The following is a 17,438-nucleotide window of genomic DNA, read 5'->3' on the forward strand; positions in this document are numbered from 1 at the left end:
GAAATCCTCTTCCATGAATGAAAGTGTAAAAAGGGTCTTATAACAAAAAAAGAACTATTACATACCATATTTGAGAATTCTCCAAACGACCAAAACCAATCAAAAATAACACGTTACAAACTTACAGGACAGAAAAATTGAAAATTCGTGGAGTCATTTGACATGTACCAGAAAGAAGAGGTAGCCATTAAGCTATTAGCAAGAAAAACTGAGTCAGTCTGGTCAATCCCTTGGAAATGAGCAAAGGAACAAACTGTTTCTGATCGAAGCCAAAAACCTTCGTTTTGAGATACCAATTTGATAACTTAGCATGTAAAGCCAGTTGAAAAAAGTCAGGGATGATGTAGTTTGAACACGAAAATGATTCTCACAATGTAGAATGAGAAGAAAAAGGAGGGGTTTTCACGATACTATAATATAAACAAATGCTTTTGTTAAATAATAATTGTATATAATGAAAATGTACATTAATACATTACCAAAATAAGATTCTTTTATTAAATCATAATCAAATATTTCATAGAACACAAATTTCTTTACATTTTGTTGACAACATAAAATCCCTTAAAATAATAAAGGGTTAGTTAACTTTTGTCAAAGTTTGTATTTCTCAAAAGAATGTTTAAGGAAACCATATTACGTTTTTGAGACCGGTGTCTAACTGTAAATAATAAAATCAACCATTTCAAAATGAGTTAGGAAGAAAAATTTATTGGATTTTAAACTAAAAAATAAAATTGATAAAAATTAAAAATTTTCCATCATTAAAAAAAAGAACACCAAAATTTTATACCTTGTGTGTTGAGTGCAATTTACAACGACCTATCAGTCTTTTTCTTTTTTCCCCTGCTTCATCCATTCATGCAACCAACGGCCATAAATAAACTAAGCATTCTGACTGCAGTTCTCTGCCGTTTCGCACTATCTGCTCCCATGTGGGAATCGTTGCATTGGTTTAGTATGACTCGCTTGTTCGTATGTCATTTTGGTTGGCCTCGTAGTGAACCCCTTCGGCACAAAGACTTGAGCGTTCGGATTAAAACTGAAGGGTTGAGCGTTCGGGTTCAGTTTTGACTGAAAGAACAAAGAAAAACGCAAACAAAAAATTAATAGAAAGAACAAAATGGGCTTCTCTAGAAAAGAGAGTGAGAGTGCCCGCCGTTAAACTGCCCACAGCCCAAATATAATGAACAAATTACGAGCGTGTAATTGCCGCCCGGATGACGGCCGGAAAAGAATTTTTCTCAAAAATTGGATTTTGACATGTTTTGGGCATTGCTATTACGCATCTTTGTGCAAAAAATCACAAAAAACTAATGAGCCAATCAATCTCAAGAAAAGTTGGTAACTAACTAACGAACAAACGAACATCAGTTAATTTATAGGACCTTTACCCCATCGGGGTAGATCCAAAAATATTTTCCACAGTGTACTCTAGGGGCTGAGTTAGTTTAAGACTAAGTAGACTAAGTTTTGAAAACGAAAGTACTTCGTAGCTCGAGATAGTAAAATTTTCAGACCATGGTTCTGTCCTTTTTCTTAATCGGCATAAAATTTCTGATCGATTGGTATATAGTATGCATAGTTTTAAGCTCAAAAAAATATTTTTCTTAGGCTAGCAGAGCCTAAGAGCCCATGTGACGAAAGAAAGTTTTGAATCCACCATTATGGATTTTGAAATTCATGTAGAAAAATAATTTTCCTGTATTTTATTATTTGTACGGTAGGCAAGACCCTCTGAAAATTTCAAGTAAATCAAGTAAGCCAATCAAATGTTACAGCCACGCAAATTTGGAACCAAAAGTAGTCATTTCAAAAAATCAAAATCGAAAGTGCTTCATATCTCCAGATAACGAAATTTTCAGACCATGGTTCTGACATTTTTCTTAATCAGCATAAAATTTGGACAGCATTATGGAAATTTGAGCCTGATCCAAATAACGCCACACACGTTTTCTGACTCTTCAAGGACTATACTTTCATGATCAAAAGAAAAAATGACTATACGCCGATGTGCATACGAGACCTAACTCAGCCCCTAGAGTAGTGGCCAGGTGACAAAATTTGGTGTTACTGTTTAAAATTAACTTTTAGACCCTTTGAGGATCATTTTTGCCAAATTAGAACCATCTGAAGTATCTTATGTTTTTATATGTTAAAAGGCCTCAATAACTGGCCTGCCTGATAATTTTCTAAATCCGAAATCAGACTTTTTTTTATCCAAAAATTGGAAAATCAGGGAAATATCTTTTAAGAAAATCTAGAAATGTCTTCCACGGACTCAACAGCTGATTGGTTGAAATTGACATATTGATTGATTTTACGTCACTTAACCAATCAGCTATTGGGTCTTTCCATCTGCAATGTTGAATTTTATGCAGAGATACAGGAAGAAAAAAGCTGTGGTTGCAGATCATCAGTTACCGTCAACTGCTCTAACTTGGGACTATCTGACCAAACATGGGACGGCAATCCTACCACCGTTTTACCGAACCTCCAGGCTTTTAAAATCGAAATATTTAAAAAATCCGTAGTGGAACACACGCGAATGTCAGACATTGTCTGGAATGAAGAAGACCAAATTAGTGGCAAAACGATGGAGCGTTTGACGTCACTTGCGTGGTTAAGGCTTTAAGGCTTTGTTAATAATCCCATCGGGCGATAGGCGGTTAGGCCTCAGGCATTCTCTAATTCTCCAATCAGTGTCCGGTCATTTTGAATGAAAACAAAAAGTTAAAAAGGGCGCGGAATTTTCAGTGAAAGTTATCGGGACATGTAATGACAGAAAGTATGATTGATAAACTTGGTGGAGTTATCAAAATAAATTTGTTGTCAAAGAGATTTAACAGTAAGTGAAAATACAGGCCAGATATCTAACAGTCCCATGTTTTGACCAATCGTCCCAAGTTAGGGCAGTTGTCGGTACTGAACAATTGAAAGATCTTCTATGTGGAGTTTTTCGCAAACTTCAAAAAACTGACTTTTGTCCTGCTATTGCGATCAAACCAATCAAACGATATTCAAACACAATCAAATATCATCCAGGAATTGGAAATTTGATTCAAATTCGATTGCGTTTGAGAATCAAATCTCAATTATTTGATTGTGTTCGATTACATTCGATTGGTTTGATTGAGATTTTTGTTTGAATTTGTTAAATTGACACTACCGCCTAGAAATAAAGCCTTCCTCAAAACTGTAATGTTACAGAATATATATTTTCCTTAAAAAATTGCAATTTCATACCGTGAGATCGGGTAACTTGCATCAGCGGAGGCAAACATGCATAGCCCTCAAATGAATGACCTGTCTGGTCATTAAAATACAACGTAAAATCAAAACAAAAATGATGGAGTAGAGCTGCGAGTAGAGCTGCAAGAAGAGCTGCGTACCATCAACTGCTCTAACTTGGGAATATCTAACAAAACATGGGACGGCAATACGGCAACCATTTCACCGAACCTCCAAACTCATTTGATTTGAGTTATCAAACGGCATATTCAAAAATACACAATTTCTTTTTCACACCGAATAGGCTTTTAAATCGAAATATGTAAAAAATCCGTAGTGGAACACACGCGAGTGTCTGTCTGTGCACTCTAAGAAACTAAGTTAAGAGGAACGAAGAAGTATGATTGATAAACTTGGCGGAGTTATCAAAACAAATTTGTTCTCAATGAGATTTAACAGTAAGTGAAAATACAGGCCAGATACATAGCTGTCAACTCTTCCGCATTGCCAGTGTGGAAACGATGTTAAGTACACGCCGAATTGTTATGTTATTTAAAAGCTGAGGTCTACGCCAAAGAAAGTTCTGCTTGTGGAAATTGCGGGGGGTGTTTGGGGAGGGGCTGAGTCTTGGTGGGGGTTCAGGGGGCAAAGCCTCCGAAAGCCTTGGGGTATTTAATCTTTCCACGCCTAAAAGTAGCTCAAAATAAGCTTTATATTTTATTTACACTCTACATTGTTATATGACGGTCAAGGGAGAGGCAGAGAGCAAGGTGGATGCGCTTAAACCTGGCGTAATGAAATCGGATGTTAAAATGGCGGTGATCCTCTAGTCTTCAAAAACTTTGACTTACGCCGATATCTTACTTTATATCCGCTCCTTACACCAATACGCTAATAGTTAGTACTGCCTCACTCCAAATATATTCGGCGTACTGTGCACCATTTCCACGTTGGCCGCATTGAGCAGGAGACTCCTGCATACCAACGTTTTCTCTTGCGGGAAAAAAATTCAGCCAAATCTCTCGCATTTTCAGGATTTTCTCCCACATTTCCAAAAATTTTCAGATTTCCTGAAAAAATGGAATGGCAAAATTTCCTAATACAATCAGATTTCACGGGAAAATTCCCCCCGAATTCCCAATTTTCCGATTTGGAGAAATTTAATTATCAGGGAAAATTTTTCCGACTTGGAGCTCTCCCGCATTTTTGTGAGACGGCATTTTTGTGAGACAAAGTTGACAGCTATGCAGATATCAACCAGTCCCATGTTTCGACCAATTCGACCCAAGTTAGAGCAGTTGACGGTAGTTCATTTGTTTGAAATTTTGCTGCTTTGATTGATCAGTCTTGATGGCTATGTAAGTTTCCCTCCACTGCACTATGCAAGTTACCCCACTTTGAGGTATAGAGCCAGACGATCTCAATCGAACGGAATCGACGATTGAACCAGTCGAACCAAATCGAACGCAATCGACTGATTGAAAAAATTCGATTGTCGAATGCAATCAAATCTTAATCAAACGTCAAAATTCTGGGTAATATTCGATTGGTTCGATTGTTGTTCGACTGGTTCGATCGTCGATTCCGTTCGATTGAGATCGTCTGGCTTTATTCTTGCAGCTTCCCAACATCCAAGCTCTCAAACATCACAAGTTGAATGAAATTACAGGGTGTCTACAGATTCTTCTTTGGGATTTTCAATGTTTTCAAGGTTTTTTTTGTCATTTTTAAGTGGTTTTTCAAGGTTTTTTGGCAAAAACTTTGGCACTTTTCAAGGTTTTTTGATACTCAGTTGACATGGCTCTCTACAAGAATTTTGGTTTTCTTTCAGAGCGGTAGGTGAAAGAAAAATAGAGGACAGCAAATAAAATTTATTCGCTTTTGGTGCCTGGGGAATTATTTCCACAGTTAAATTCCTATCTCCCTCTCGAGAACAATACCACATAAAGAAATACTCCAGCTCCCTAGTCTTCCAACTGTAGAAATAAAGAATTAGAAGCAAAAGCAATTGTTTACAGTGACCGAGGAGGGGCAACCATGGTTTGCGCCGACGGGAGAAAATTTTGATTTTGACTCTTTAAAATGGCTATAAATGCCTTGTTTTTGAATTTATTTTTTACAAAAATCAATTGCCAAAAGAGTTGTTTTAAGGAATCCTCGAAATTTTATGGATGAACGGCCATTATTCTAAGACGCCCTGAAGCGATTTGAAAATTGGGGAACAGTCGATTTCTTAGGGCTCATGCAAACGGAAAGTTAGTGACAAAAACTTAGCTAAAAGAATATGTTGTTGCATTAGTTGCAACAGAATCGCAACAGAAACAGGGAAATATGGAATTCTCTAAATGTTATAAAGGTTTAAGCGCCGCAGGCGGTTTTTCACTTATTCTTACTTTTCGAATGACTGGATAGTTCTTTTCAAGGTTTTTTATGATTTTCAAGTTTTTCAAGGTTTTTCCCAGAAAATTGATAGTTTTCAAGGTTTTCAAGGTTGGGTGGTTCATTTTCAAGGTTTTCAAGGTTTTCAAGGTCCCGTAGACACCCTGAATTACTTTTGATTTCCTGTAGAAATTGTGCGATGAACAATCCGGGGGTCAATGAATCGACGATTGAACGCAATCAAACGCAATCGAACATCAATCAAACGCAATCGAATATCAATCGAATCTGAAAATACACCTTTCCCGTAATTCGTAAAACTAATGCGCGCGCATTATTTTGATGCTCTCCACCGTTTGGTCTCTGGAGGTAAACAAACCCGTTTTTGCCTGCGTTCCCTTAGGGAAAGTTGGTTTTTTGAGCTTTTCTTAAGTTCTTTCGAACAAAATCCCCTCAAATTTTAGTATGTTCAACCTATTCATGATATTATACCACCCTGAAAATATTTTGCCAAAAGAAGGTCGCTGTCAAAAGTTAGAGGCTCAAATCCCAATTTCCCTAACCCCTCGCAGGCAAAAACGCGTTTTTTACCTCCCAAACAATTTTATACACAACGGTGGAGCGCACATTTTCCCGGGCCATTTCTGAGAAATTTGAATTACGGGAAAGGTGTATTGCGGTAATATTCGATTGAGATTCGATTGCGTTCGACAATCGAATTTCAATCGGTCGATTGCGTTCGATTTGGTTCGACTGGTTCGATCGTCGATTCCGTTCGATTGAGATCGTCTGGGAGTTAATAAAAACTCAAGCCCAACTCCAGCATAAACTTTTGAGGAGCAGAATGAATACCTTAAGGGATTAAGGGACAATTTTTTCGTGAAATAATTTAATTTTCGCGGGACTTATTTTTGCGAAGACGAGAATTCTAAATTTTTGCGAGGATTAAATTTCGCGAGTTTCGCAAGAAATTGGCTTGTTTTTTGATAGAACAAAGGGAAATTATGTCTAAAAAACCCCTTAAAAAAATTACGTATCTCTAAAATCTTAATTTTCGCGAGGATTATATTTTGCGAATTTTGCATTTACTCGCGAAATTTGCGAAATATAATCCCTGCGAAATTTAATCCCCTTAAGGTAGTGCAAATTTAAATACTGTATGTACATATACTACTCTACTGTAATGGAACCCATGCCACATACCAGATATTCCCTTTATTAAAAAAAACAAAACATATATATATACTACCTTTGAAACAATTGAGCTATCCATTAATGGTTTAGAATGTACAGGTTTGTTAACATGGTCAGTGTTGTTGTAGTGTTGAAAATTGTAATTGCCATTTTGTTGAGGAGGTTTATTATTTGGAATATATAAACTTTGCATTTGTTGTGTCATTTGTTGCACCATTCCATTCCCCATTCCATTCATGTTAGGAACTTGTTGATTTGTGTTCTGGTAGTGAACCTGGGGATCAAAGAGTAATTCATTTGTTTCTTTCTCCCCATTTTTTGATCCTGAACTGAAATAAACTGTTTGCTCTTCCTCTTCGTCAAGCAACTGCTCGATACAAGATTTGATGAACTCTTCCTCCTTTATCTCATCCTCAAATTGAGCCTCACACTGCTGGTCAAAGTTATCCATCTCATCTCCCATCCATAGGTAGTCTGCAAAAGGATCATTATTTGAACTGTTGGACATCATTACATTCATTTCCTCGACCAAAGGCTTGAAAGAACACAATTTTCTGATTTTTTACTTCACTTTGAAAATTTCAAAACGTTGAAAACCGAAATGCTTTTTGCCGTGTAAAAATAACCAATCAACGTTTTTCTAAATAAATCCGGGGGTAAAAGAAACATGTGGTGTATTTTTTTAGAAAAATAAGAGGCATTAAATATTATTTATACAATCTTCAAACTCTGTTTGCACCAATGATAGAATTGTGATCAATCAATTTGCATAGAAGGTTGTTTTGAATTGAAAACGTTGAAAATATAAAAAAACAAAATTGGAGGTGAAAAGAAGTAATGTAAACAGAGCTTTAAATCCTGAGCCCACCCGCTAATTTAAACGCCTTCGATGATCGTCCTACTACAGATAATTCGTGTACCGTGAGTATCACAGCTAGTTGGCCTCTGATACTCAGGGTAGATAATTCGCGACTAAATTTATAAACCACACGCGAAATTTCACATAATATGTGTGGTGATGGAAGCCCAAAATAACATAACAAATCGACGAGATAAACCTCCAGGACTATTAGTAAACGTACCATCAGGGTGACTACGACGGAGTATGTTTCCAATTTCCACCTATTGTATTGTCACACCATTTCAAGGGTTTTTATCACAAAATTCATAAATTTTTTTGCCGTGTGTATCTGATGTTTTTTGAAACTTTGCTAAAGGTTTTGTAAATTAAAACGTAGACAGTTTCAACACCCCTTTCTCCACTGATATTTTGGCGATATCTTAGCCAATTTTTCCAGTGGGAAGGGTTCCCAGTGGGTCTGTGAGAAGGGGTGTGATTTAGCATTCGGAATACAGGGATAATAGTATAACTGCAGTATAATTTTGAAGACGTTTTTTCACGGAATTATGTTTTCTTTTCTTCTGATATCAGGAACTTTTATTTACTATTTACATAATTTTTAGAGTCCTAAAAAATAATTAAAAAAGAAAAAAGCTTTCACAACTCTTAATATACATATCAACAAAAACAAAAATAAATTTTAGCTAGATAAATCAAGGCGTGAAGGATCAATGGCCTGAACCATTAATGCCGTTATATGAAAAACGCTTTTCATGAAAATACTTTCTTTCGAATTTTCGTTCTAAGCAATTTCCCTAAATAAGTTATTCAATATTGGGATTTCTAATACTAGTTTTATCAGAAATGTCAGAGCGCAATGTTTTGTTTAGCATGAAACCACGCCTGCATGATTCCGACTAAGGACCCATTCGTGATTATATGTAGCTTTTTTACAATTTTTAATGTCGGTAACTCTGGGGCCAGCCCAAGTAAAAGAATAAAATCACAAGTGTAACACAGGCTTTATTTTTCATCTTTCAAACCAACAGTCAAAGGTTAAGTTCAGAGGATTAAGCAGATCTATGGCATTATCTGATTGTGAAAGAGAGTAATTATCTATTCAACGCATCTAAAAATAATTATTCAAAGTGCTTTGAGCATTTAACTTAATTTCGAAAATTTAAGAATACAAAACAAAGAGTTAATTCAAAGTGATTCACTTTCGAAACTTACGTTATGCGATCGTATTAAGTTTTTTAGAATAAACCTCACTATTCTTAGAAAATTTTCGAAGCAGTCAGACATGTTCTAATGTCCTACAGAAAGTTATATTGAGAAATTGTTAGACCAAATTAACCTAAGAAACATGCTAAGCAATATAGCGTGGCTTAAACAATATACATAAGTATAAACTTTATAACTAGCGAGAACCATCCTGCTAAATCTTAACTGTTTGAAATATATAACAAATATGAGAAACAAAATATTCAAAAAATTTTAAATTGTGTAAACACAAAGAACACATTGTTAAAAAAATGCAAAGAAAAAAATTTGTTTAAAAACAAACTATGTCTTGCAGTTATTGGTTGAAAAGATTTTTTCAAGTGGATTGAAAATTGGTACCAGCAAAAAGTATATTTGAACCATAAAATTGATACAGCCACACCATAGTTTCTACCCCCCTGCATTTAGGGAGGGGGGTCTTAGGTTTTTGATGAACCAAAAGCAAGGGGGTGTTAAAAGTATGACTTTCCTAAAGGGGGTTTGCCAGTTAAGAGGGGTGTTCTTACAGGGGGGGGGGGGGGGTCTTCTAGATAAGGGGGGGGGGGTCTTCCTTGAATTATGCGAAATTTCGATTTTGATTTTCTAAGGCGGGGGGTGGGGGTGTGATATTTTAAATGAATCCTAAGGGGGGGGTTAGCACTTAAAGAGGGGGTCCTCTTACCTAAGGGTCTTGACCCCTCTAGAAACTATGTACACATAATCCACCTAAATTAAATGAAAGATAACAAAACGGGAGTAGTATCTATGTTGACAAAACCTACAAATAATACCATCACACAAGAGCCTCACTAATATTTAGACTTCTTTCTGTAACTAAACTGCAGAAGATGAAGTTTATACCAAATGGGAATTAAAATTTTAGGTTTTTATATGGTTATATAATATACAGAAATTCTTTAGAATTTGTTTGAATATATAAATAACAATCAAAATATAAAAAATACCATGTTAGATATACTATTGTTGCCTTACCTTTGACAGGGTATTATATCCCCAACCACCCATGTGGTTCAGTAACAACCATCAAACCCTATAACAGCAGTGCATTCCACTCCAGGAAACAAATCCTAGTTTTCCAAATAAAGGAACATACACCAAGCAGCTCCGTCTAACTAGAGTCACTCTATACCAGAATCCGGGCGATCCATCTGAGCTTCTAGAAGACTTTTCGAAACACCGTTATTTATTGATAAATACGAGTCACTCAGGTCAGTGGTAATGGTTAAGTCCGGTGATCCAGGTGTTTCCGTATTTAACGCCTGCGTATCAAACGGTGGGTCCGGATCAATGGAGGTACTGGTGATGTAATCGAGATTCCTGGCGATTTCTTTTTCACCCATTGGTTTAAACGTCTTCCATGAGATGAAATAACACAAGGCTGCAAGTGCTAAAAAAAAGGAAGGACTTTTGCCAACAACAGAACCAAAGAAAACAGAGGCAATGATATAATAGAGCAAAGTGTACAAAAACATTTACAAAAAGATAGTACAAAAATTGAACTTCTCAAACAAATCAAAGTTACTCAGTTATTTCCACCATATACTGTCACAAAATTACGTCACCGAGGAGAGGGTGGCGATAGGACTTAGGCATATTAAAAATTGGAATGAAGAAGATAATATCATGGTACATGAAAAGCTATTATTTATGCTTACCTTCAAAAATAAATATAGCTCCAGCTAAACGATAGCTCAGGATCTTGTTATCATAGACCAAGCAGTTTCCTTGCCCGTGACAAGTCGTTTCCCACAAGTCACATGTTTTGTCGATGAAAATACCGAAGAGGAGAGGACCAGGAATAGCGCCAAGAAGTGTGAGAACAATCCATTGAACACCCAAAGCGTAAGCACGCTCATTGTCAGGAACGCACCTGGTTTTGATGAAAAATTGGAAGAGAAGTTATGAATTAGGTGTTAGAGCTAGATTCTGAAATTCGGTATTTAGGAAAGGGCATCTAGATAGTTGTACAGATAAGAGGCAGCCAGCTTTTTGATCGTAAAAATAAAGTTTTGGAACTGATAAGGTTTCTTGAAATGTAATGTTTTTTTTTTAAGAAGATCACTGCTTTAAGAGTGAGAAAGAAACCAGCTACAGTACACATGGTATCCGTATAAAAATGCTTCAACTAAACTATTTTATCTCGAGTTTCATATCAGGAGCAGACGCAAAGAGGGGAGTTTTTTCTCGGGAGTAGATGTAATCTTGTAGTATAACTCATCAATCCCACCGCGTTTGTTGTACAGCCATGATGGATGAACAGCTTTACCTCTAGCATCATATTTTCTCCGCACACAAATTAAGCTTTACGGACGCTAACATCATCTATGTTTCAACACCCTTATCTACTAACGTAAAAAATCATTCATCACACGTCGATAACATCTAGATACAACACTAAATTATCGCTAAAATTCTTCCCGTACCTCATGACGACCATTTTACCAGGCACAGCATTGACAAAGTTTAAGATCAGTAACACAACAATGGCACACAAGAACGGTACCATGTTTTGACAATTCCTATCACATTCTCCTAGCTTTGCAGTAAGGCTTTGCTCTTCAAATGCTATTGAATGTGAATAGTTGAGTGGTGACCGCTTGGTGTTCCAGTCGGAAAAGCGAGAATCTAAACATCGGCAGCTGTGGTAAGTCTAGAAGAAACAGATGCAATAAGCAACGAAAGATGAATTAAATTGTGAGTGACCGACCTAGAAGAAAAGTATCGAACAGTAAAAGTAAGGTAAGTTCTGGTGCAGAGCGGCTGGTTAAGCTAATACTCATAATGTATTTTTTGAATAAATTATAATGATGGTCGGCACTTTTTCAAAATAGGTGATCAATTCTTAGACTCAGTAAAATGGTTGAAAAAGAAAGAAAATACAGTCAGCATACTTTATTAATTTTCTGAGTACATCCCATGTGACATGGTGAGAAATAAGTTTGATTATCAACCCCACAAACAGGTTCGAATTGTATACCGTGACATGCGCAGTTCGCATTGCATGATGACGTCACATTGTTGAGAATAGTACTGAAAATATGAAAAATGAATATTTTGCTTTTCATTTGGTAATTAAAACTTTGTTTCAGGGAAAGTTTGTTTATTGTATTTGAGATTTGAGTGTCGTGAGCGTTTTTTTTTTGCTTTGTCAATACAGACTGGTGATTTATTTTACTGTGGACGTTCTTCTAAAAGAGTATTTCTTCGGCTAACTTCAGGGCATTAAAAAATTATTCTCATATAGTCGCGCGGCTGAGGTCAAAAAAAGTGGCAAGAAAATGATTTTCGTGATACACCTCTTAGATTCCACTTTTTTCGATGGAAACTCTCGAATTAGTATATGTAGATTCCAAAATCAAAAAGTTTCCACGATATTATCGTGCAAGTAACGAGTAAATGGCGATTTTTTGCGTTTCCAGGCAAAATTGCAAGGCCTGGAAATTCATGATTTTTGGGGGGTCTTCAAATTAAAAAAAGACCTACATCACATGATAGAGCTCTTCAAACTGAGCAAAAAAGTGTATTACACCAAAGTCCCAACTTCTCTAGATCAAAAGTTATGGGCCTATTTGTGGTAAAAAACTGATGGAAAACAGGGAATTTCCCCACAATCTGCATTAAATTTATGCAAAATTAAACACCTTTTTGACCACAAATAGGCCCATAACTTTTGATCTAGAGAAGTTGGGACTTTGGTGTAATACACTTTTTTGCTCAGTTTGAAGAGCTCTATCATGTGATGTAGGTCTTTTTTTAATTTGAAGACCCCCCAAAAATCATGAATTTCCAGGCCTTGCAATTTTGCCTGGAAACGCAAAAAATCGCCAATTACTCGTTACTTGCACGATAATATCGTGGAAACTTTTTGATTTTGTAATCTACCCATACTAATTCGCGAGTTTCCGTTGTTTTTTTTGGAATCTAAAATATGTATCACGAAATGAAACGTTTTTCGACCTCAGCCGCGCGACTAATAGGTCAATTTTGAAATTCTGTAATGTACATTGTTCAAAAATGTACCGTACCTTCGTGTAATGCCGACATACCTTGTCTAATTCCGTCATAGCAACTATCTGGTCTTTTAAATGTTTATAAGATTTTCTGAATAATCTGTTTGAAAAAAATCACTTTAACTACTTTACAGACCAAATAGTTCCTATGACGGAATTAGACAAGGTATGTCGGAATTACGCGAAATTACGGTAATCTCTCACCAAACCCCAACCACCCTTCTATTGAGGGCTCTTAGAAAGAAATGAATCGCAAATCTTCCGACATTTACCTGTTTTTATATTCGTGATGTATTCCGACGATGGAGGGTCGATCACAACCAGGTATCAAGAAACTGGCAACCGAAAGAACTGCCAACATTTGGAAAATGAAACAATAGCGTGCGGCACCTTCGCACGTGTTCTGACCCTTCATACGACGCATAAGATAGCTGCCAAGAAAGATACCTATAGTTGTGCCCGGTATAAGAGCTATTCCAGATGCGATTCCAGCTTTCATAATCGAAACACCGAATTGAGCTTGAAGGTATTTAACAACAAACGGGCCAAGGCCGGTGGATATGACCATGGTACAAGTCAAAGCTAGCGTGTTAAACATGAAAGTCATATTTTTGAATAAAGTCAATGTAGCTGGTATAATATCTGTGATTTTTCCTTGAAGTCTATTATCTTCCGGACGTAAGGTCCCATCGCGTATAGCTTGCCGTCTCATCTCCCTTGCACCAGGCATGGAGCGCGGATACGCAAGTAAAGCACACGCCGATAAGAAAATCAAAATGGCACCGAAGAAGTGGCCCAGCCACCAAGCGCCTATCCAGCGAGGGTCCTCCGGAGTTAAGTCGAAACCAGGCGGCTGAAAAAAGAAGAACATAAAAGTATACGAAAGGGACATAGAATGTAATGTGAATTATAGCGATTAATGAACTAGAGTAAAGCAGAAGAGACCAAATAGGAATAAAAAACGAAGAATTAGACAATTTTTTCAATACCCTCGTAAACTGAGAAATGGAAAATTCGGGATGAGTGTCCCAAAGAATTGAAAGAAAGAAAGAAGCTATTGTTGACGTGATTATAAAAGGTTATGCTTCTTTCGTTAGCGAATAACAATAAGAGTGATAACGTTAATGATAAAAGAGCTTTGTGCAAAGAAGAAAAGCTGTAAATTTCACACTGAAAGTTTCATGTCATATAGGATCACAATTTTCAGCGAAATTTATTATGATTGTCAAATGAAGATTGGAATTCTGTGGAAGGAAACTTTAAGTATGGAATTTACAACTCGTCTCTTCAAGTAATAACAAAAGAACCCTTACATATAGCCTTACCTGTATCAGATCAACGTAAACATTCAAAAGTGTCCCTCCAGCCACAAATCCGATGCCAGGGCCAAAAGAAGTGCACGCGTACCAAATACCCAAATAAACAGGAGCCACTTTCGGTTTAACATTCTCATCTAAGTAAGATGTACCCAATGTGAAAAGGGGCGCCGTTCCGGCACCAATCAGAAGTTTAGCGATGATAAAGACGAACAAGTAATACCATTCAGAACCTCCCAGCATTTCGCATCTTGCCTCGCTTAATGTTTGATTCATAGAGGTGATCGAGCAAAGTTCTTGACTTCGGAATATTTTCATAGACATACCTTTGGGTATATGTTTACCAATCAACGCATGCGGGAGTACGTACAACATACTACCACACGCCGTCGAAATTGCACCGTATCCGAGATATTTAGGCTTGTGACCAAAACTTCCGTAGAAACTGAGGAAAGCGATCAAGAGAAGGGATGAGAGTTCTTTGGCTGCTACAATCATTCCAGACTGTTTGCTTGTCAGTTTGAACTGCTTTTCAAGTGTGCCCAAACCAACGTTTGTAAAACCGTTAACAATCATACCTAAATGAAACAGAAAAAGATAAATCAATTAGGGACCCAGTTGACACAAAGCATGAACATTACATGGACATCGTGTTAATGTCAAGTCCAGGTTGAAAATCTATTTATAAGTTTGGGATGTTTTGAGAGGTCCCCAAGCGGAGTCCCTGATTACGCCATCACGCCAAGAAAAGTTCTAATCACGCCATCACGCCATAATAAAATATTCTCTTATCAGAGAATCTCTGATCAATCGCGCACCACGCTTTTTGAAATCGTAGATCACGCCATCAGGCTAAAAAAGACCCAATTTGCCATTACGCAAACCGCTAAGGGGGCTCTTTCGAGCTTACCCTTTCTACTAGGAAAAATCTGAGGTGAAAAATTTAAAGCATTACTCTTATGAAGAATAAAGTATAAGAAAGCAACTATTCTTACTTTGTGAAACAGAGAATACAGCTAAGAAGAAAAGGAACCATTTAGGGCTGTTCAGTTTTTGAATCTTCTTTGGTTTGCATTTACTCCAGCCACACTGTTCATCATAATGTGAGCTGTCTATTGAGAATGTGTCAGTGGCCAAGCGGTGATTTGATGGTGACGCAGCCGTGTTGTGTGTTCGTGCTTGGTAAACGTCATCGTGGTCGTGTAGCGATCGCGGACTTCCACCGTGAGGTGTCTCCATTGTCGTGATTGTGCGTGTCGGTGTGAAGGAAGATTTGGATTGGCTTAGAGTGTGGTATATTGCGGTGTCATTTTGAATGAATTATTTTCAGTTTTGATCATGAAAGATGTCTGTGACTTTCTGTTATTTTCATCGGGGTGTTTGTTGTGGATTGTGTGTTTAGTTCTGAGATTGAAATTGATAAAAGTTATGTGTACTGCACAAACAGAAGATTACAAAATCTTGCAAAGATTTTTCAAATTTCTAAGTGAGGGGTAACCCACTGGAAACCTAAGAATTTAAAAACCAATATTTCAAGATCTTCATGTCCGGAGTGAGTCATTTAGACAAAAAAGATTGTCAAAATTGTCTGGAAAACAAAATGGTCTAACAGAACGGTTCCAATCTACACTTTTTTATAAGGTATCAAAAATTATAGAGCACCCATCCTAACTTTTGAATTAGTTAAATTCTATTCCCCTGCAAAAAATCACGTGCCTTTGTGAACAAACCATGTTAAATTGACAAACATACTGCACGACCTTTAGACGAGCGAAACAGTGATACTGTATATAAGAGAAAATTTCAAAACATTGTTCAAACATTTTAAAATATTTTGACAAGTTGAAAGTTGATACATTGTCCTTGTGTATGGGCTCTCACACGAAGCTTATTTAGAATCAGATGATAACAAACAGAGACAGACTTTCTCCCTCGAAAATAAACATGTAACATAGGTAAAATTCAGTTCAATGTAGAATGTAATGATAAGCCTGATAAGTTATAGTGGGGAAATTAAAAAAAAATAAATGGGTGTGTAAAAGGTATATTTATGATCAAGGAGAACTTATCTCTATACCTCTCCATATTTCATTCTGGGCCTTCCAGGGCCTCTTACTTTGAGACATGATTAGATACAAAGCTTCACTTTTTTTTGCGTTAGACAAGCTAAAATATATCACCGCGTATCGAATAATTTGAAAAACTCAAACAATTAGTTTCAATTTTAAAGGAAATCACAAAACATTAGAACAGACGGCCTACGTATTTTACTGCATCATTTTTTTCCAAGAAAATTCTTCGCGACCAAACTAAGTTGACAAGCTGTTGAAAAATTAACAAAGTGAGAGACTATGAACAAGGAGCGCTTTCTTTTATGGTAGTCAATACAACAACATAATTAAAAAATGAAAAATTTGATGATGAAGGACGACGACCAAGATAAATAATTCAAATTTCATAAGCTCCATTTTCTTTTTTCAAAATAGACATATTTTTTCCGTTTTTCATGTCCATCGTAAAATTTGAGCCTCTTTGTGGAGAGGGACATTTCTCCCAATTTTTAAAGTATAACGAAGACCATGGTAAAAAAAACTTTATTTCTTATGGTTCGGTTTTGAACTTGAGAGATACAATTGAAATGGACATTTGCAATTCTGTCTTTGTACCTTTTATTTTGATATTAAAAGTTTTGTGAGAAAATGTACCTGTAAATTTTCAAAACGACAGGGGTGTCTAATCCTCCCCAACCTTCAAAATGGCGGTCCTCAATGACCATTTTAGAGTGCCTACGTACAACTCAAACAACTCACTTAAATTGCCTTAAAAGAAAACAAAAACTGGGGCAAATTTCCCCTTTGAAAGTAAAAGGTACAGTCTGGGTAAACAGGGATGAATTTAGGCACTAAACCAACAAAAGTTTCCACTTTTAATTCCTTGACGTCCCACAAGCGAAACTTTGTTCTCTCAGGAACGAGATTTTCTGCTGCCGGTAGTATTAATTAAGGACTGGTAATCTGAAAAGATATAGAGCTTTGAAAGAGCTTTCCAACGGTACCAAACATTAAGGGTTTAGCTATCACCAAAGCCGAGATAATTCGATTCAAAGTTTAAGCATTGAAAAATTCTAGAAATGCGTATTTTTAGGTTTTTGAGAAATGCAAATTTTTAGGTTTTTGAGAAATA

The 17,438-nt window shown here is 36.6% G+C and overlaps 2 protein-coding genes across 2 annotated transcripts; both read right to left on the reverse strand.

The window, feature by feature from the left end:
• Positions 1–691: 691 nt before the first annotated feature.
• On the reverse strand, positions 692–7,406 carry LOC136812238 (uncharacterized). Its single transcript, XM_067068714.1, has 2 exons — positions 6,860–7,406; positions 692–1,074 (listed from the first exon to the last, which is right to left on the reverse strand). The coding sequence occupies exons 1-2, from the start codon at positions 7,322–7,324 to the stop codon at positions 922–924; spliced, it is 618 nt and encodes a 205-aa protein (XP_066924815.1). The 5' UTR covers positions 7,325–7,406; the 3' UTR covers positions 692–921.
• Positions 7,407–9,803: 2,397 nt separating this feature from the next.
• Positions 9,804–15,659, reverse strand: LOC136812239 (solute carrier organic anion transporter family member 4A1-like). The gene is made up of 7 exons (XM_067068715.1): positions 15,251–15,659; positions 14,265–14,833; positions 13,212–13,792; positions 11,821–11,959; positions 11,353–11,579; positions 10,585–10,799; positions 9,804–10,316 (listed from the first exon to the last, which is right to left on the reverse strand). Exons 1-7 carry the CDS (start codon positions 15,492–15,494, stop codon positions 10,048–10,050), a joined length of 2,244 nt encoding a protein of 747 aa, XP_066924816.1. The 5' UTR covers positions 15,495–15,659; the 3' UTR covers positions 9,804–10,047.
• Between the last annotated feature and the right edge of the window lie 1,779 nt (positions 15,660–17,438).

The sequence above is a fragment of the Clytia hemisphaerica genome, unplaced genomic scaffold, assembly GCF_902728285.1.
Source record: "Clytia hemisphaerica strain Z4C2 unplaced genomic scaffold, Clytia hemisphaerica genome assembly, whole genome shotgun sequence".
Lineage (NCBI taxonomy): Eukaryota > Metazoa > Cnidaria > Hydrozoa > Leptothecata > Clytiidae > Clytia > Clytia hemisphaerica.

Excerpts from the sequence above, each read along its gene's own strand:
- LOC136812238 (XM_067068714.1), bottom strand. The coding sequence starts at position 7,324 with ATGAATGTAATGATGTCCAACAGTTCAAATAATGATCCTTTTGCAGAC. Across the intron at positions 1,075-6,859 it reads ATAGCTCAATTGTTTCAAAG|TCAAAACTGAACCCGAACGC; the intron begins GTAGTATATATA and ends TTGTTCTTTCAG.
- LOC136812239 (XM_067068715.1), bottom strand. The coding sequence starts at position 15,494 with ATGGAGACACCTCACGGTGGAAGTCCGCGATCGCTACACGACCACGAT. Across the intron at positions 10,800-11,352 it reads GGTAAAATGGTCGTCATGAG|GTGCGTTCCTGACAATGAGC; the intron begins GTACGGGAAGAA and ends CATCAAAACCAG. Across the intron at positions 10,317-10,584 it reads AGCTATATTTATTTTTGAAG|CACTTGCAGCCTTGTGTTAT; the intron begins GTAAGCATAAAT and ends CCTTTTTTTTAG.